The sequence below is a fragment of the Geotrypetes seraphini genome, chromosome 3 (assembly GCF_902459505.1).
Source record: "Geotrypetes seraphini chromosome 3, aGeoSer1.1, whole genome shotgun sequence".
NCBI classification, from domain to species: Eukaryota; Metazoa; Chordata; class Amphibia; order Gymnophiona; family Dermophiidae; genus Geotrypetes; species Geotrypetes seraphini.
In genome coordinates, this window is record NC_047086.1 from 96890638 (window position 1) to 96910844 (window position 20207).

The 20207-nt window shown below is 38.5% G+C and overlaps 1 protein-coding gene across 1 annotated transcript in view; it reads right to left on the bottom strand.

Moving 5' to 3' along the window:
- NBAS (NBAS subunit of NRZ tethering complex) overlaps nucleotides 1-20207 on the bottom strand; it is an 852905-nt gene that overhangs the window by 691120 nt on the left and 141578 nt on the right. The window contains exons 12-14 of the mRNA XM_033937554.1: nucleotides 19828-19956; nucleotides 10027-10090; nucleotides 5588-5781 (exon numbers count right to left, since the gene is read on the bottom strand). Of these exons, the coding sequence (XP_033793445.1) occupies nucleotides 5588-5781; nucleotides 10027-10090; nucleotides 19828-19956 (387 nt within the window). The remainder of the gene's footprint in view (nucleotides 1-5587; nucleotides 5782-10026; nucleotides 10091-19827; nucleotides 19957-20207) is intronic.

Genomic DNA, 20207 nt, shown 5'->3' on the forward strand with positions numbered 1-20207 from the left:
TATAATCTGCCCATGCAACTTGTATTACATAGGTCAGACACATCAAATTAAGAAAAGCAGAGCATTTGAGCATTATTCGCATCAAAAAGATGGAAGTTCCGCTCACTGAACATTGGCTTCAGAAGGGCACACCTTGAAACAGTTATGTTTCATAGTACTAATGAAGATCCAGCTTTGACGTGGAGGAAACCTAGCCAAGGTATTACTATATAAAGAACAAAGGTTCATTTACACTTGGAACACATTCATTTGCATGGCCTTAATCATGAAATCAAATGGCCCGCAGTGAAGATCTCCATGGTAACTTAACACCAATCTAAGGCTGCCCTCAGCGAACAAATTGATGATAGGCTCATTACAGGACATGTGACTCACTCATAGATTTTAAATGCTGAATCCTGCCATTGGTTATCTGCTCAACAGATTCCCAGAAGTTGGCGCCCAACCTTTTAACAAGTAAGAAAATTAGTAGTTATATGAAGTAGAAATTTGTTTCTATTTTGATGACCGTAGATAATGCAGATATATTTAACAGTTCCTCCTAGGATTGTTCTCCCTGAAGACATAGATCAAAACCCAGCTTGATAGAAGCTTTTAGAAGATAAGACACATATTTATTTCTCACAGTTTGGTCACTGGTTATTATCTGGACAGTTGTTGTTCAGCAGAAAGAACACGTTTTTATGAGGACCACAGTGACTGAAGTCTAGTCACAACACAAGAAAAAAGATAAGTGCGATTTAAAATCACTTGTTCCTTTCACAGTGTTACTAGAATTTTCTAGCTGACAGACAATAATTGATTATAAGGAGAGGAAATATTGTGAAGGAACAGTATTGCGCAATGATGGTTCCTAAATAATCGTGGTCCAAGCATCTGCTTAAGATATGACCATAGTGGAGGTACTGAGCACAATACACACAATTTATTGATAAATAATTTATTTAAAACTTATATTAAAGTTAGTAAGTTACAAATATTTAATCACATTTCCACTCCATGACACTGCTTTTCTATGGGAAAGAAAACCAAAATATCTGCAGAGAGCCCAAATTTAACAACTAACAACTCAAACATCTTACAAATGGTCACCATATGAATATTAAATAGTAATGCTGAAAGGGCAGACCCCTTGGGCACCCCCCTCCCCACCAACATCTCCTTTGATACCTTCATAGCATCCTTTACATGAAAAGACCTTCTTTTCAACACCACAGGAACATTTGATCTCGCATTCCCAAGCTTTCTAATTTTTTCAGTAAGAGATAAATTCACCGACTCAAACACCCCAGAAAAATCCAAGGAAACCAAACAATGTGATATATTTCGATCTAACTCTTCCTTCAAATTATTCATCACTGTTACAAGAAGTTCCAACACTATTTGCTTGGCGAACTCCAAATTGATATGGATTCAAACAACCTATATTTTTAACAAACCTTTTGCATTGCTACAATGTCATTTTCTCTATTATCTTGATTAAGAAAGGAGCAACAGAAATCGGACGAAAATTCACCACCTGCCCAGTAACTAATTAGTGAGCTTACAATTAGGGAAGAAAGGCATTTGATATAATACAAACAAGTATTTAATTGTATTCTTACAAAATAAAAACTTTGTAAGACTTTGTCCCCTTGCTTTACTGCTAACCTGAAACCATAGGGGATGCTCATATTCAAGCAACTGGATGAATATAACAACATAAGAATAGCCACACTGGGTCAGACCAATGATCCATCTAGCCCAGTATCCTTTTTTCTGCAGTGGTCAATCTAGGTCACAAGTATCTGGCAGAACCCCAAATAGTAGCAATATTTCATGCTACCAATCCTAGGACAAGCAGTGGTTTTTCCCATGTCCATCTCAATTGAAAACTAAAGACGTTTCCTCCAGGATCTTGTCCAAACCTTTTTAAACTCAACTAAGCTAACCACTGTTACCATATACCAAAGCTAGGAGTTCCAGAGTTTAACTATTCGTTGAGTGAAAAAACATTTCCTCCTAATTTGATTTTTAAAAGTGTTTCCATGTAACTTTACTGAGTGCCTCCTAGTCTTTGTCCTGTTTGAAAGAACTACACCACTCAGGATTTTGTAGACTTCAATCATATCTCCCCCTCAGCCCTCTCTTTTCCAAGCTGAATAGCCCTAAACTCTTTAGTCTTTCCTCATATGAAAGGAATTTCATCCCTTTTATCATTTTGTTCATTTTTCTTGGAACCTTTTCTAATTCTGGTTTTTTGTTTTTTTTTTAAATACAGCAATAAGAATTGAACACAATATACAAGGTGAGGTTGCACCATAGAGGCAAAGATCCATTATTTAGCATCCCTTTCTTAAATATTCTTTGCATTCTGTTTGCTTTTATGGTCACTGTTGCACACTGAGCAGAACAGCAGCAACAGTCTCACCTTAGAAGAAGTGTTCCCCAGTCTTCCTTAGGGATTCTATAGGGTAATAGGAACTACAACAAGCATACTTCTTTGAGGTTTGTGGAAGGAATTCCTGAACAGCTACTGACCTGCAGATGCAATAAATTATAAATTGATCTGTAAGATGCCAACAATCTGTGTCATTTATCTAATTTAGAATAACACAGCAACCACTCTGGAAATCTGGATCTAATGGGTTTTTGCCCGACTTCAGAACAGTCACTATGTGGGTTTGGCACAAAACATTTTGAAGCTTCAGAAGGGCAATTTAAGCATTAAATATATAAAGCAACTTAAGTCACAAGCTCTGACCAAAACTCTTCATCTGTTTACATCCTTCCACTATGAAAATCTCAATAAATCTTCCATGCTTTTATTTCACTCCAGTTTCTGCTTTTAGCTCTCCTGAGCCTGCCAAGCAGATGAAAACAAATGGTATACATTAAACCTATCTTCTGGTTTAATAATATAGGCTGAAGACTCATATAAGCCAAGGCTCAAATTCTGCATCTCCTACTGATGCTCCTTGCGACCTTGGACAAATCACCTCACATCCCGTTGCCTCTAGTACAACTTAGATAATAAGCCTCTTTGGGAAGGAAAATGACTTTAGTCCCCAAATTATAATTCACTCTAAGCTCAGATTTGGACAAATATTTAATTCCAAATATAAAATGAAACAAGGAGAAACAACTTCCCTGGCTCAGCTAGTAGAAAAGGTCATCATTGCTCCTCAAGAAGTTTGGGAGCATTGTGTTTTTTCCTTTCATTTTCAAGGCAATGTTTTCAAATGGGTTAGTTTTGTGCATAAGATGATAGTAATGAACTTCAATCCTAAAACAGGATATAAAGACTATGATCTCAGAGAAAGTAATTGCATTATGCCAAAGGGTGAATCCTGTTGCAGTTCATAAGATATAACATGTTCAGGCAACCTATCTAGTTGAGCTTGAAAATTCCTTTTAATCAAGCCTGTGGCATTAAAAATATTTGCTTTTCTGCCACAGTTGCTTAGTCTCAGCATTTCTTGGTAATTGACAATCTTCTCTCTCTCCACAAGATTCAAATGAGAATGACACCTGTAGGAGCAATGCTGTAACTGTGTTTGCCTCTTTTTACCATTATGTTCCGGCAGGTATGGGCCGGAGCATCCTCTGCACACAGCCAACGGCTCTGGCAGTCCCCCGCCCTGGAGAAGGAAGTTGATGTCAGAGGGGATGGGAACTGTCTGAATCGTAGACCTGTGACCATTCCGGCACCCTTGAGATCCCTGCACCCAGGACAGACTGCCTTCCCCACCCTGCACTTGGTATGCCACTGTGTCCAGCTCCTGGCATTCAGCTTCACATCAATCAGAATGGGAATGTCTCAAATGATCATAACCTCTTCATTCTCTATAATTTTCTTAGAATCATGATCCCAGTGCATTTCTGGTACAATGATACTGAAATGTTTACAAACTTTATGATGAATAAGACATGCCAAATTGCTGTGCGATAGAAATTTTCTGCCATCAGAACTTTGCAATCACCTAAGAAATAAGTAAACATTTAGGGCTCCTTTTATCAAGCCGTGCTAGTGGTTTAACGCGCGTAATACCGCTCGCTAAACCGCCGGCCGCGCTAGCCGCTACCGCCTCCTCTTGAGCAGGCAGTAGTTTTTAGCCAGCGCGGGGGTTAACGTATGATGAAAAGTCGCACGCGTTAACCCCGCTAGCACGGCTTGATAAAAGGAGCCCTTAAAGTTCTTTCTTACAGAATCTGCAGATGCCCATTCTAGCAGTTTTTTCCACGTTCGTTGTAAACCTCTCTGGAACACGCTGTTACTAAACCAAGCCACTTTAAGTAGCAATATTAAAGCCCATTTGCCTAGTTAATTTATAACTCAAGAATGTTGACTCTTATATCTTCCGAATAATGTATCCAAATATTATGCTTAGAAGGAGAAAGGGTATAGAAAGACAGAATTAAAAACAAAGTAAAACAAAAATTAGGTTGTGATAAACAGCATATACTACTGAGATCTTTATTATGTATCTGTAAATAACAGAAATACAGTAACTACCTATTCAAAACTGAAATACAAAACAAGTGATAAAGCATGCTCTCTGCGTGTTACTCTCTAGTCACAAAATGAGCGACCAACAGTTTGACATTGATATTTCAGACAACTGTATTTTAACTCACCTAAATACATTAATTTAGCAAAGCAATTTCTTTTCAGGGTTTGAAGAAGTGTGCAAAGGTAATTAAGAAAAGGACACCTTATAACCACTTAGAAGTATTTCACAATTGCATATATTGTTTTGTTTTCTTACTGACTTGGGACCACAAAGATCAATGTGAATCTAAGCTAAAGGAATACTATTATTGTTGGTCAATAGAAAAAAAATACCAGCAGAGTTATTAGCAAGGGCAAGAACAAAACCAAAATATCCTTTCTGTGTTGCTGTGCTGGAAAAAAAAAGGATAGGGCTCACCAAGACAGAAGTAAAAGACCAACTGTACAGTTTTACACATCAATACTTTAAACCACTACCTTCTACATAAAAGCTTATTGACCCAGTAAGCCACCACAAGAACAGTATTAGACTCTTGAAATCTATTTACATTTACATGACATTTAAAAAAAAAAGTGAAAATGCAACTAAGATTGAATTGTTTAAAATGTTGTCTCTGTTAAAACACCAAGAAAATGAAATTTTCTCATCTACATTTTTATCACTTCTATAAAATAAAGCACTGGTTTAGAACAAACATTTATATAAATATTTAAAGAAAACTATACTTACCATGTCAGGCATTTTGCAAATGTTTTATAAATGCTACAAATACTGATTCTAAAAAATCACACAGAGCCCTTTTACTAAGGTATGCTAAATGCTAAGCTCATTTAATTCCTATGGGCTTCTTAACATATTCCACACCCCACAACCCTTTTTTATTTTACCAAGCTGCGATAAGAGGTTTCTACTGTGGTCCAGAGCGCAACACTCAATGCATTTCTTCAATATATACTTCAGTATTTTTATGTACTTCGCATTAGGAATACCATCTATGCTTAAAGTGTGTGTCTTGTGTGTTATATATTAATTTTTTTTTTCTCTATATGCCAGTTAGTTGTCTTGTCCACTCTCTTTCTGTACATATTCATTACCTCCAAACTTAGAAATCCTCCATCATGAGCAGCTGTAATTTGTGGAGAAGGTTCAAACCATTCACAGGATTTCCCTAGCAAATTCTTTAATGTTTTCACAGATGACACAGTCAAAGCACCAGAGCAACGAGCCAAAATCACTGCATTATCTGCCCACCAATTCACATCTATCAGTGGGTAAAAGGATTCTTTATCTGCAGAAAAGAAAAAAGGCTGACTTAAATCATTATATTCCGTGTTTTGTTTAACATATGCATAATCTCACAGCACTGTATTAAAGAACCCAAATATATTACTATAGCAACAAGAGCCATATTTAAACAAAACCATACCCTAACTAAATCTTGTTTATCTTTAAGTACTTTCTATCATTATTCAGCACCATGGAGCTATATTTAGCCTCTTTTACCCATGTGAATGCTCAAGCTGAACTATTTTCCAATTGAGTTCTATTGAGAGTAAGATGTTATCGATGCATTTCAAGACAACTAAACTAAACCTTAAGTATGCATACCGCATCATCTCCATAAAGATAGAGCTCGGCACGGTTTACAAGTAATTCAATAAATGAGGGAAGGACATAATAAGAAATTAGACAACATCCTAGGCAGCTAAAATTCCTATGTCAATGTATGCAGATGTTCAACCAGACGCCGAGGACTGCAAGACATAGGACTACTGTACTATCAATATGATGAAAAAAATTTGTTTAAAAAAATTATTTGAACATGGACAGAGAAAGTTTCCCAAAGAATGGCCCATAAAAATCTCTTGGAACAAAAACTCCCCTCCCTTCAACAGATAAAATTATATAAGTAAAAGGAAAAGAGTAAGGGCAGAAAAGAAGTATGCACAGGAGTTTCATTTCACTCTGATATCCTTTTACTAAACTGTGCCATGAGTTAAAAACCACTTACTATGGGATGCACTCTGGTGCCCTGTGATAAATAGGCACTTTTACACACACATAGATATGGAAAAAAAGGTTTTTGTTTTGTTTTTCTCAAAGGGGACTTGTCTGGGTTGAAAAGTAGACATGACATGACAGCATGTGGGGCACTGCCGCACACTAATTGATTAGGGCAGGGGTCCTTGCCGCCTACAAACAGGAGGCAATACAGTCTCATGTGCTATTTTTTTAATGGTTGCATGCTAATTGTGAAATTAGTGTGTGGCCATTAATTTAAAAAAATAGGAAAATAACCATTTTCCAGCCTTAAGGAAGGTGGTCTTAGCATATGAGAAAGGCTACTTTTTGCCACAGTTTAGTTAAAAAAAAAAAAAAAGACCCCTTTGATTGGGAACCTTTTTTTTATACTATATTACAGAGAATAAAACAAACAGAGAAGGGAATCGGGATGCTTTAAAAACAAAATTTTAAAACAGATGTGTGAGGGTTTTTTTTTAAAGTTGTTTTATGTTCTGGCAAGTCGAAATCATGAATGCCACACAGAGAAACTATTCTTTTTTTAATTGTAGATCATATGGAAAGGAGATGAAACCTAAGATGACTTAGCTAGCTAGTGCTAATTTTCGAGCTAGGAATTCAAGGTTAAGTGACCAAAACCTAACCAATATTTGTTGCCTACCTAGATTTAAGCTCTTTTCCAGCAAAAAAGAAAAAAAATTAAAAAAAAACTACTGGGACCATAGGTTTGGCAGAAAATGATTTTATCCGTAATAATCTAGCTAAGGTGGGCATGCTAGTCTTTGTTTTTAAATTGTGAGCTTCCCTCATTTTTCACATTCATAGGAATTGAACAGCAGTGAAAGAGGTCTCAAATAGATTAACCCCCTCTTTTACTAAGGCGCACTAACCGATTTAGCACGCGCTAAACGCTAACGCGTCCCTAGAATATAATGGACGCATTAGTGATTAGCACGCGCTAAATCAGTTTGTGCGCTAATCGGTTAGCGTACCTTAGTAAAACAATGGTTTTTCAGTATAATCCTCTAAAAACCAAGGAGCTTAACATAAGACAGGCAACTAGGATGCTGACATTTTTCTTTAGTGAAAAAAAGATGATGCAAGATCTCTAACAAATTACATGACTAGCATTTCTGGGTTTCTTACTTGTCCCTAGCTGCCAACTCAAACATGCTAGTCGTAACAAAACTTGGGACAATTCACACCCTCACCAAGAACGTATAACTCTTTAAAACTCCAAAATGTGAAATGAGCTAGAGGGCACAGATCACTTGGTATATGGTATGGTACTTCAATGGACATACAGCTAATTCAGATGCTACTATTGTATATTTTTGATGGTGTTTTCTTACATGAGCAGCTAGGGAAAAAAAAGTTTAAAAAGCTAAACTGAAATTTAAAACTGGTTTAAAAGATATTTGGAGCATTGAGATTAAGCATGAAATTACTACATCTCAGAATTTGGTCTTGGAGGATGAAATGTACGTTGTCAGCATCTATGAGACAAACTTGTTTTTTTCTGTTGCATAGTGCGTTGTGGACCCCTGTTAGGTTACAAAAATTAGATAGTTCTTTGTCTAATAGATGTTGGCATTGTCATCTAGAAGTAGGAACTTTAGATCATTTATTGTTTCATTGCCCATGTATTATGAATTTTTGGAAATCAATTTGGGACCAAATTAATAATTTATTAGATAACCCAGTGGCATTATCCTATGATACTATGATATTTGGTATGGAAATGAGAGCAAAAAGTCAGATTTCTGCGAATAACAATAAATTACTACTTATAATGACTGGTGTTGCCATTCAGCAAATTACATATAATTGGAAGGATTGGAGGAGATTAAATTACAACTTCTGGTGGAATTCTTCATGCCATATCTATAAAATGGAAAGGTTTATTGCATTACAACTGGGATATTTTAAGAAGTTTCAGGATGTGTGGAAACCATTGACAAAGTATTGTAAAGATTAATTTGAATTTGTTTCCCTTATATTTATCAACTTAAGGTATAGGGAGGGGGGGAAGTTTATTATTATATGTTTTATATGATAATGGAATATATGGGAGGGAAGGATGGGAAAGGATAAGAATTTATGAAAGAATTTATGAAATATATCAATGATTGTTTGTAAGTGATGTATTTATTGTTAATATGAATGAATATATTTAACACTTAATGTATTTTTGAAAATGAATAAAGAATTAATAAAAAAAAAAGAAATGAATTAATTTTAAACAGAACAGCATTTCTTAATAGCAAAGATAACTAAAAATGAATTATTTTAAAAGACTCAAAAATCAATTTACATTTAACACTAAATGAGCGCCAAAATGTATAGAACACTGATTTTTAAGCGCCTAAGAGGAACATTTTCTATAGGACATCCAAGTCTAATTTGGATGTTTTGAAAAAAAGGTCCAGAAATCCAGTAGAGAAAATGTCCATTTTCGAAACAGCCAGACGTCTATCTTTTATGACCCTTTTCAAAAATAAACATCCACATGAAAAACACACAAAAGAAAGTTTTGTGAATGTACCCAACTACCTTGTCTGAGAATCCCCATCACTTAAGCCGGTTTCAGGGATTCCTGCCGGCTCAACTGATAGGGCTTCTCCCTGCCAGCATCAGTTGAACTGGTAGGGAGATTCTTCTCTCCCTCCCTCACAGGCACCGATCCCCTCCAGTACACTTCCAAACTAACCAAATTTTAAAAAGAGCCACCAAGCCCTCCCCCCCTCCCCCGACATCCCCATATTTCCAGATGACAAATCAGCAGGAGAAAAGCCCACTCACTCCTATCTATAGGGCCGCCTGCTGAGAATGACGGGCCTACCCCTTCCCAATGTATTTGGGATGCAGTGGGAGGGGCCTGTAATGAAATGTTTGTGACTCAATGTTCTGAATAGAATTTATATAATACATGATTGTTGTCTGAAGTTTCAATAAGCAGTAGTGTTCATTCTCCAATAGTGCCAGCTAAGGAGCATAGTTATACACGTGGGCTACCATTTAGGGAGTTAGTGATAAAATAACATGTCTTATTTGTCCTGTTTGTCTGTCTTGAATAGATTATAAGCTCTACTGAGCAGGGACTGCCTCTTACATGTTTAAGTATAGCGCTGTGTATATCTAGTGGTGCTAAAGGAATAATGAATAGTAGTTAGTATTCTAGGACAGGTCCCATTTAATGCTATGAGACCTAGTTACTAATAATTGGGTTTAACAGTAAAATAACATATCTTAATAGCCCACATTGATAACTCTCCCCCAAGTGTCTTATTTTTTCTTGTTTTCATAGTGATATGTTAACAAATGGGTTGAATTCAACAGTTCTGACAAAGCCATTGTGAAGATCTGTGATATTTCAGCATCAAAATGAAAAGTTCTAAATCCCAGTGCCAATCTGCTGACCTTGCAACCATCTTCTTGAGCAAAACTTTTCCTTGCTCAGAAAATGTAATTTAAGGGGGAACAAAAAAGAAAATAGGAACTAAACATATACCTTTCATTTTTTTTCTTTTTTCAAGAGAGTTCATCCAGTTAGGGTTGATGTCATCATAACCTGGCTAAAAGGAAATGGATTTAATTGGTTTCAAAAATATCATAAACACATTTCCGTAGCTATAGAACCCTGATTTTGCTGCAGCATGACTGCATTTTTCTCGAAACAGAACAGCTACACTAAGTGGGTTTGCAGCTACTTTAATGCGAACAGAAAAATATCTTCAGAATTCTCACATCTAATTTAAACAAAACCATTACTACTCAGCCATTCGGTAATTGGCCACTCATGTCAATATGGCCAGTAAATCTGAGAAACTGAGATCATACATACACCAAGGCTTACCAGCGACGTTCATTATAGTCATGATATGCAAAAAACCTAACCCATTTGGAGACACTGCCCTTGACTCTTACTATATCTCTGCTAGTGATCAATGGTGGTGCTTTACAGCGAAGCTTAGCAGAGAAACTTAAACAGAATACTTATTTTACTCTCCCCCACCCTTTTACAAAGCCATGTTAGGCACTTTTTTTTTTATTGTCGGCTCCAACGGTATTAGCTCTGATGCATATAGAAATCCTATGAGCATCGGAGCTAATACTGCTGTGGACGTAGATTAAAAAAAAGCCTAATACGGCTTATAATCTAATTATGACAGACACACAGAGGGGGCTAAAAGGTGGTATGGGACTATTAAGGGACCGACAGACAGATGTGTTTCCTGGGTCAGTGTTTAAAAGTAGTTTCAAATAAGTAGGTTTTAAGTCTGGCTTTGAAAACTGCCAGAGACAGAGTCTGATGTAGCGAGCCAGGTAGGTTGCTCCAAGCATGCAGCACAGCAAAGTAGAAAGTATGGGGACAGGAGTTGACAGTAGAGGTTTATACAAGGGAAACTTCAGAACTGGTTACACTATGGATATAATATGGGATGCGGGCTGCTTTGATCACGCCTTGCTTTAATGTAGCTCATTTGACTCTCTAGTTCCTGAAAACAGTTGGGAAGCCCATCCATAGTTAAATGAATAATCCAACTCCAATATATGTTAAATGGAGCATGTATGCCTTGCGAAATACAACTGTGGTTAAACGGGAGAAATTTGGGCATCCTTTTCTGACTACCTTTGGGTAAGGGGAGTTTCATGGGGATGTAAAGTTGTATTGTGTTTGGGAGGCAGATAATTTGACAGGTTTAAGGGGGAGAGTGGCTATGAGTTAATAAGGATTTTAAGTAAAGGTATAGAGATGGGTGTTACTCTTGTAATTTATTTGCTTGCTTTCTTGCTCTGCATGATATGCCTTGTATTGCTTTCTGTTCCTTTAGAATGGAAAACTAATAAACCTCAGTAAGTAAATAAAATATATTACCCCTCCTTTTCAAGAGAGGATACACAGATTGGAAGATTAGGTTTATACCTTTGATAATCTTCTTTTGTTAGTCCCTCTAAGATTCCATATTCTAGGTGTTCAATCCCAAACCGTAATCCAGGAGTTACAGAAATCCAACACTTTTCTGAGCACACGCTCCATCCCCTTAGCATGAGAGCTAGCAAACATATCCAGTTAAGTCCCAAAGCCAAGTAACATGCTTGAACAAATCCATGACAAAGGGGCATGGGGGAGATCCCTCAACAACACAAACAAGTCTTGAACTGGGCTGCTCTGCAAAACATAAACAAGTAATAAACAGGCACAAAAGCAACTCAGAAATACATTGAGGAACAACGTAGAACTAACCTGCTGTGTGCAACGAGCATCCCAAGAAAACACCTTTGGTAAAGTGCATACTCACAGAAAAACTCCCCACAGGAACTGGTAATTGCCTGGAAAATCTTCAAGCCTGTAAGGAGAATAGCCGAGGCAGAAAAGCAGACGATTCCAAACAATTGAGATTATACAAAGAGAGGTTGTATGGAATCCTACAGGGACTAACAGAAAGAAGATTATCAAAGGTATAAACCTAATCTTCCATTCTGTTATGTCCCTTCTGAATTTCATATTATAGGTGGCGTACCAAAGCAATAGTAACAGCTAAGGAGGGACAGAAGAGCCTGGCCTCAACACCAAGGTCCCAACAGCGGCATCAGAATGAGCCGCCACATCCACTAGGTAAAAGTATGAAGAGAGAACCAAGTAGCTGCCCTACAAATTTAATCAGGATGAATCACGTGAGACTCCACCAGCGATGCAACCACACTTCTAGTCATGTGTGCTTTAAGCTAAACCGGCGGCTACTTGCTGTGGATAATGCAAGTTGTGGAAATGGCCATTCAAATCCATCGAGCGACCGAAGACATGGAAGCTGGCCAACCACGGCAAGGCGCAGCAGTCAGGACAAAAAGGTGATCAGATAGCCAGAAATCATTAGTCCTCTCCAAATAATGGAGCAAGACTCTCTGGACATTCAATTTGCATAAGATCTGATCTTTGCGCTCTGAACCTGTGGAATGAAATGCAGGCAACCAAACCTTCTGTTTGAAATGAAAGGTCAAAACCACCTACAGCAAGGGAGGGGAGAGATGGAGGGACTGATGGCAGGCAGAGCAAGGAGGGAGGGAAGAAGTCACCACACCACCAGTGATGTTAAAATGTAGGCTTTGGGAGGGTGTTCCAGGTCCCATTGCTGAGGTATTATCATGGCACTAACATAGAACTGTCTACTTCAACTGTGGTATTACTAGGCAAAAATGGCAACTTTTTCCCATTACCATGAGAATTACCATGGTAATCATTACCGTATGATAGGGATGAAGGTATTAAAAAGTAGAGAGTGGATGGTGTGGATTGCATCTTTGTTTTAAAAGTTGACTAGTTCTGGAGCTGTTGGAATAGTTTGTGTTGGTAAGGTTATCTAATATTGAGAACAGTTTGTTGATTTTAAGATTATCTTCTATGTTGATCTGTTTAGAGTACACCTATGGCAGAAAAAAAAAGGTACAGGAGCAGTAGTAGCAAATCTTAAATAAACATAAACAAACATACAGAACACAGACCACCACCTGTGTCCATAATATGGAGAAAAGGTTCCCTGCACGAAAGAGCCTGAAGTTCCGATATATGCCTTGCCGAGAAAATGGCAACCAGAAAGACAGACTTGGTCATGAGATCCAAAAGAGAAGCATCCTTCAGAGGTTTGAATGGGACCTCTCCAAGGCCTTGCAAAATGATGTTAAGATTCCTTGAAGAGAAAGGAAGATGCAAACGAAGTGCCCCACTCAAAGTCCAGAAGAGCAGTAAGCAAACTAGCTCCTCTGCACGCTAGAAAACATGAAAGACCTGCAACCTGAACTTTAAGTGATGTCACTGCCAGACTCTGTCTAGGCCCTCCTGAAGAAAATCCAGGACCACCAAAATGGGAGCTCTCTCAGGCTCCACCTGATCCTTAGCTCACCACTTTTGGAAAGCCTTCCAGGCTTTGGCATAAGAAGCCAGAGTAGAGGGTTTCTTTGAGCGCAAAAGAGTTGAGATAACTATGTCTGAATAACCGCGCTTCATCAAGGTTGAGCACTCTAAGAGTCATGCCATAAGATCAAAACGCCATGGATTCTCCATGGGCACCAGCCCCTGAGAAGGTATAGATGACGAGGTTGCCAGAGCTTCTCGACCCACTGAAGATGGACTTGATCCACATACCAAGGGTGACAAGGCCATTCCAGAGCTACTAGACTCACCAGGCCGGGATGCGTCACTATCTGACAGATGACCCGACCAACAAGAGGCCACAGAGGGAACACATACAGGAGTTTGTGAACTAGCTAGGGCTGAACCAAGACACCCAGTCCAGGCTTCCACACTGCATTCATCAACTGAAAAAGTGTCTGGCCTCCGAGTTCTCTGCAGAAGCCATCAAATCCATCTGAGGCTGACCTCAATGCTGCACAATCAGATGGAACGCCTTCTGAGAGAGGGACCATTCTCCTAGATCCAGGATCTGTCGGCTGAGGAAGTCTGCCTGAATGTTGTCTACTCCGACCATATGGGCTGCTGAGAGAGACAGAAGATGAGTTTCCGCCCAGCGAAAACAGCATGGGAGCCTCCTGGCCCAAGGGAGCACTTTTCATGCCCCCTTGATGATTTACGTACGACACCACCATGGCATTGTTGGAGAATACTCAACCGCTTTTCTTTCCAGAAGGGGACAGCAAGTAACGCCAGCCAAATTGCCCTGAGCTTCAGACGATTGATCGCCCAATGTTTGACAAGTAGTCAACCGCCCCTCAATGTAACGGTCTTGGAGTGAGCACCCCAACCCAAAAGGCTGGCATCCGTCATAAGAGTCATCCATTCTGATATCTGAAGAAGCATGCCCTAGCGGAGAGCCTCCCCCTGAAGCCACCAGCTCAAACCTGGGGAGCAGTATCTGAAGAGGATGACGCTGCAGGTACCACCAAGAGAAGAGAGACTCCTATAATGGGCACATGCGAGCTTGGGCCCAGGGAACCGCCTCCAAGGAGTATTCCATGGATTCCAGAACCTGAAGATAAAGCCAGGCCATGGGAGCCAGACAGTCTAGAAGAGCCCAATGATGGATCCAAAGAATCCAAACACTGCATAAGCAGAGACCTTACTAAGAACGCGCTGCTACATAATCTACACCATCACTGCTACATATTGAAACCATCCATTACTAGCAGAGGTTAGGCAGGTATGTCCACAGAAGATGCACCGTGCAATCTGGAATGACAGGCTCGCACTGTGAAGGAAGCAGCTGACACTTTAATACCCAAAGACACCACTTCAAGAGGTTTTTTTTAATGTAAACCCAGTGATCCTGAAAATCCTTAAGTATAACTCCCCCATAACTGGGGAGAGCTGCGTGTCTGCTAACCTGCGCTATGGCGGAATCAACTTTAAGCTGTTCAAAAATTTGCTGAAAATCAGGTGCCAGAGGATAAAGCTTAGACATAGCTTTAGAAGACCAGAAAGAGGTATCTTGAAAGTCCCACTGTTCCGTAAAAAGCCTAAGAAGCTGTGGATGGGATGGAAAAAAGAAAGACAGCACATTAGAGTGGTCCATGACCGAAGCCTGAGAAGTGGAGGGTGGAGAATCCAATTTGAGTTCTTTCAGAACATCAGCAATGAGACGATGGACAGAACCAGAGTTTCTCTGTGAAGTAGCAGTCTGGCACCGTTGGACTTTGTCCTTTTCTCTGACAGGAGACCACCTGGAAGGGGTCTCAAGTCACTGATGCCACCGAGAAGCGAACTTTAAGTGAAAAAACAAGAAAAGAAGAACTGCAAAAGACTTCTGTACAGATTGCTTTCAGACACTGTAACTGGATGTTTGCTAGCTCTCAGGCAAAGGGGATGGAGCAAGTGTTGGATTTCTGCAGTTCCCAGATTGTGGGATGGGATTGAACACCTAGCGTATGGAATTCGGAAGGGACATAACAGAATAGGGCTTTTCAACTTGGAAAAAAAGACAACTGAAAAGGGGATATGACCTAAGTTTTACAAAATATGCATGGAATGGAAAAATTAAATATGAATTGGTTGTTTGACCTCCAAATAACAAGAAAAAAAAGGAAGAGGATATTTCATTAGAATGAAAACAAAATGTAGAGAGGTTTTTGTTTTTGTTTGTTTGTTTGTTTGGGGGTTTTTTTTGTGCAATGTCACAAAGGATCATTACTAGAAATAAGAGCCTTACTCTAATGAGAGGGGTCAAAATGACTTGAAACTCCAAAAACCAGACCTGCTCTCTATTCTCCAGATACCTGAAGGGTTTCAGGCTAACTGAGCCCCTTATACCAAATGTCTGGTTGGAAATTATAAACAGAGTGTTACAGCAGTAAGTGGGAACTCATATGGAAGGTTTTATTCGAGTTCACCAGGGTTCAACACCACCAAATGCACCAATGTGCTTGGCAGATATTACCCACCCACATAATTTTAAAACACTCTGTGGGCTAATCTAAAAAATCTATAATTCATAGTGCAAAATTTTTTTTTAACTGCTTTTTTTCTTTTTCTCTTTAGACTATAAATAAATGCAAAAATTGTTATCAATCGCCCAAAAACCCTGGTGTCTATATAGTATGGAGAATTAAATTTAAATAGGATTGAAATAAATAAATCAACAATTCAACAGTGCTTTTAAATGATATTGGTGAAAAAGCTCCTGAGAAATATAAAGCCTGATGAATTTTAAACCCTTAATAAAATGGCTGAAAAACAGGAACTTATCTGCAAACCTCTGTTTATTATATCATGCGGGGTGCCAGCTGATGTAACACTCTGTTTATAATTTCCAACCAAACATTTGGTATAAGGGGCTCAGTTAGCCCGAAACCCTTCAGGTGACTGGAGAATAGAGAGCAGATCTGGGTTTTGGAGTTACAAAGGATCATTAACCATGTTTGAACAAGAATTAAAAAAACATATACCCTAATTCTAAAACTTGTCACCTATTGGCAGGTGCCAGGTACACATATAATTTACAAAACACACAGGCACTTACAAGTGTCAGAGGCACCCACAAATGGCATTTATGTGCCTAAGTGCTAGGCACTGCCCTATAAAGTACACACCTCAGTCACTTAGCAGACTAGATGGGCCATTTGGCCTTTATCTGCCGTCATGTTTCTATGCTTCTATTCATTTGAAAGGAAACTCTATAATGAGAGGGCATAGGATAAAGTTAAGAGGTGATAGGCTCCAGAGTAATCTGAGGAAATACTTTTTTACAGAAAGGCTGGTAGATGCGTGGAACAGTCTCCCGGAAGAGGTGGTAGAAACAGAGACTGTCTGAATTCAAGAGGGCCTTGGATCGTGAGATCTCGCAGAGATCAAAAGCATACTGGGCTCGATTGACCTTGGCCTGACTCAGCATGTTTTTCTTATTTAACAAGCCATCCTTTCTAGAGCAACTATATATAACAGTTCTCTGACACCAATTAACATAAGCCCTTTTGGATTATTCTTTTCTCACTACACCAGTCTCTAGTTTACAGTGCTCAATCATAACTTACAAAACATACAGTTTTTTAATAATAATAATCATTTTATTTCTTATATACCGCTATACCATAAGTTCAAAGCGGTTTACAACAAGTTACATACAATGAGAGTAAGAGATGTTTACAACAAGAAGTAAGAGATGTTTACAACAAGAAGTAAGAGATGTTTACAACAAAAAGTAAGAGATGTTTACAACGAGATACATACAATGAGTGTATGAGATGTAAGGGGAACACAAAAAGTACTTTCTGGGATACAAATTGCAAATGCAAGAGAACCAAGATGGTATGAATCAAAAAGAAGTATCTAATCAGAGATTTTAACTTAAAACTTGACTAGGTAGAAAAGAGTTGTTGTTAATGTGCTGGATCACTGGAATACAAGGAACGACTTAAGAGACTGGGATTGTTTTCCCTTGAGAAAAGGAGACTGCGAGGGGATATGATCGAGACTTTCAAAATACTGAAAGGAATCAACAAAATAGAGCAGGAAAAACAATTATTTACAATGTCCAATGTGACACAGACAAGAGGACATGGACTGAAGCTAAGGGGGGACAAGTCCAGGACAAATATCAGGAAGTTCTGCTTCACACAACAAGTGGTGGACACCTGGAATGCTCTCCCAGAGGAGGTTATTGCGGAATCCACCGTTCTAGGATTTAAAAGCAAACTAAATGCACATCTCCTTATGAGAGGCATAAAGGGATATGGGTGACTAAAATTACGCCAGGTGTACACCTGGCTGGGCCTCTGCGTGTGCGGATCGCTGGACTTGATGGACCAAAGGTCTGATCCGGAGATGGCAGTTCTTATGTTCACAAAAGTTTACTCTCATCCATCATTCTATCAATTATCCTGATCCAGTGTGACACTGATATTAACTCATAACATATAAGAATGACTTTTTTGATAAATCAATGAAAGAAAATTGCCTCTGCTCACCAATGAAGTCTCTTGGTATAAATTCTAATATGAAATATCACAGTCAATTACTTTCAGTAAAGGAATTATGGAGGCAGGCCACAGGAAATATTGCCCTACCTTACAAAAAAATTTACATTAGTGAATGTGAAATTTTGGATTAGTTTACAATAAAAATGAATCCCAGAAGTTGCATAGCACCCAGAACTAGCACGAAAAGGAAATGCATTTAAGATAATTTGTCCCTGCATTCTTATTTAAATTGAAGCTTTCAGCAGTGGAAAACTAAACAGTAATGCATTTCCTCCCGTATAGAACAATTTCTAAATTTCTAAGATGAAATATTTCATTTTCTAAAGTCTAAAACTAAATATTTTGTACTTTTTTGTCTAATCAGTTTTTTAATTGGTTTGTCCTGATCTCTCTTTATTATTGCTATTTTCTCTTAAGTCCTTTTTTAAGATCTTATTTCCATTTTCTGTTTCTTCACTACCCTTGTTTATTTCCCTTCCTCTCTAACATCTGTCTGACACTGATCCTCATGTTTTATCTTTTTTCTCAATTTTTATTTGCCTTTATATAACCCTATTGCTAGATTTTATTCTTCCTCCAAGTTCTCCACTTTACTTACCACTAGTTCTAATTTCATATGTGCATTATTTCTTTGTCAGCCTCCTACTTCCTCATCTTTCATCCACTTTACAGTCCTCAGTTTCTGTCCTCTGTCCTAGCTTCTCACTAACCCTAGTTTATTTTTTAATCATTCAATCTCTTTTCATCTCCTGCCCCTTTATCTAGACTCCCATTCCATCTTTATAATTTCCCATTTCTAACCTCTCTCACCTCCTTCAATGACCCATTTATTTCCTTTGTCTCTCACCCTCTTCATTCTTCCCTTTCCCAAGCATCCATTTGCCTGCCTCTCCCCCTATACTTTCCTCTCTTCTATGACATCCACTCTCCTACTTCCCCCAATATTAATTTACCATGACTTTTCTCATAAGAACATGCCATACTGGGAAAAACCCAAGGTCCATCAAGCCCAGTATCCTTTAACAGTGGCCAATCCAGGTCCCAAGTACCTAGCTAGATCCCAAGTAGTAAAACAGATTTTATGCTGCTTATCCTAGCAATAAACAGTGGATTTCCCTAAGCCATCTCAATAATGGCCATCCATCCTTCTGCTCCTTCATCTCCACCTTTCCCTGCATATGCCCTTGCTCCCCCCATCAACATGCACATGTTTTCTGTTCTCCTCTTCCTCCTACATCAGCTCCCTTCTCCCAGCCCCCATTTTAGCAACCAGTTCTTCCAACTCAATCTCCAGTACCAGAATCTGCCAGTCATCTCTCTTTTCCCGTGTTCACATCCTACTTCAGTTCCTTCTCCATCATTATCTGAACCATCTATATGATGTCCCATTCTCCCACCCTTCTCTCAGTGTTAGTTTACCACTCCTCAATCCAGTTCTCCCCTTTCTCCCTATTCCTACTTCCCTGTGTTCAACATATTCCCCCTCACAGTCCAGCATCTAGTCCTCTTTCCTTTTACCTCACAACATGACCTAACATTTTCCCCTCTACTCCCTTCTCTCTCAGAGCCAGCATAGCAAAGGTCTAACCCAGTGATATGCTTTATAACAATGACTAAGTTCAGTGCACAGAATTTTAAACACACTAATACTACCTTCTCCTAATCTACATCTAAAAATAAACAAAAATGGTTCTCATTCCACAATTACAGTTAATACAACAGACATGCAACAATAAGCAACCAATAGCAATGAAATCCATTTCAAAACCTAACCTTTGCCTTCATCAATATTTAGAGGAATGGAGAGATATATTAAATTTGCTAAATCAGAACACTTGTGTTTTCTAGTGATATATCAATTCTTAATCATGTTAATGCCATATACCTGATAATTTTGATGCCATTCTCCTTGCTGTTTCAGAGAAGGAAGTCCCCAGACTGTCAGTTTTCCTGAGAAATGAATGGCTGCCAGAAGAGTTCCATCAGGAGACAAGCTCAGTTTAAAAATACCATCCTTTATAACACAGCATTTAAAACAAGAAAAAAAAAAAGACAGAAACAATGACACTATTAACAGAGAACAATTTTCAAATAAGAAGCCTCACTTACGGTCTGCTATCTATCCTGAACTATATAATTTGATTAATTTTGATTTTGCTGTACTTCCATTCCATCTTTGTCAAACAGAAGTTTGATTTGAAGTCGTTCAAAACAAAAACAACATTATAGAATAATGACATTTATACACATGGAATAAAGAACATT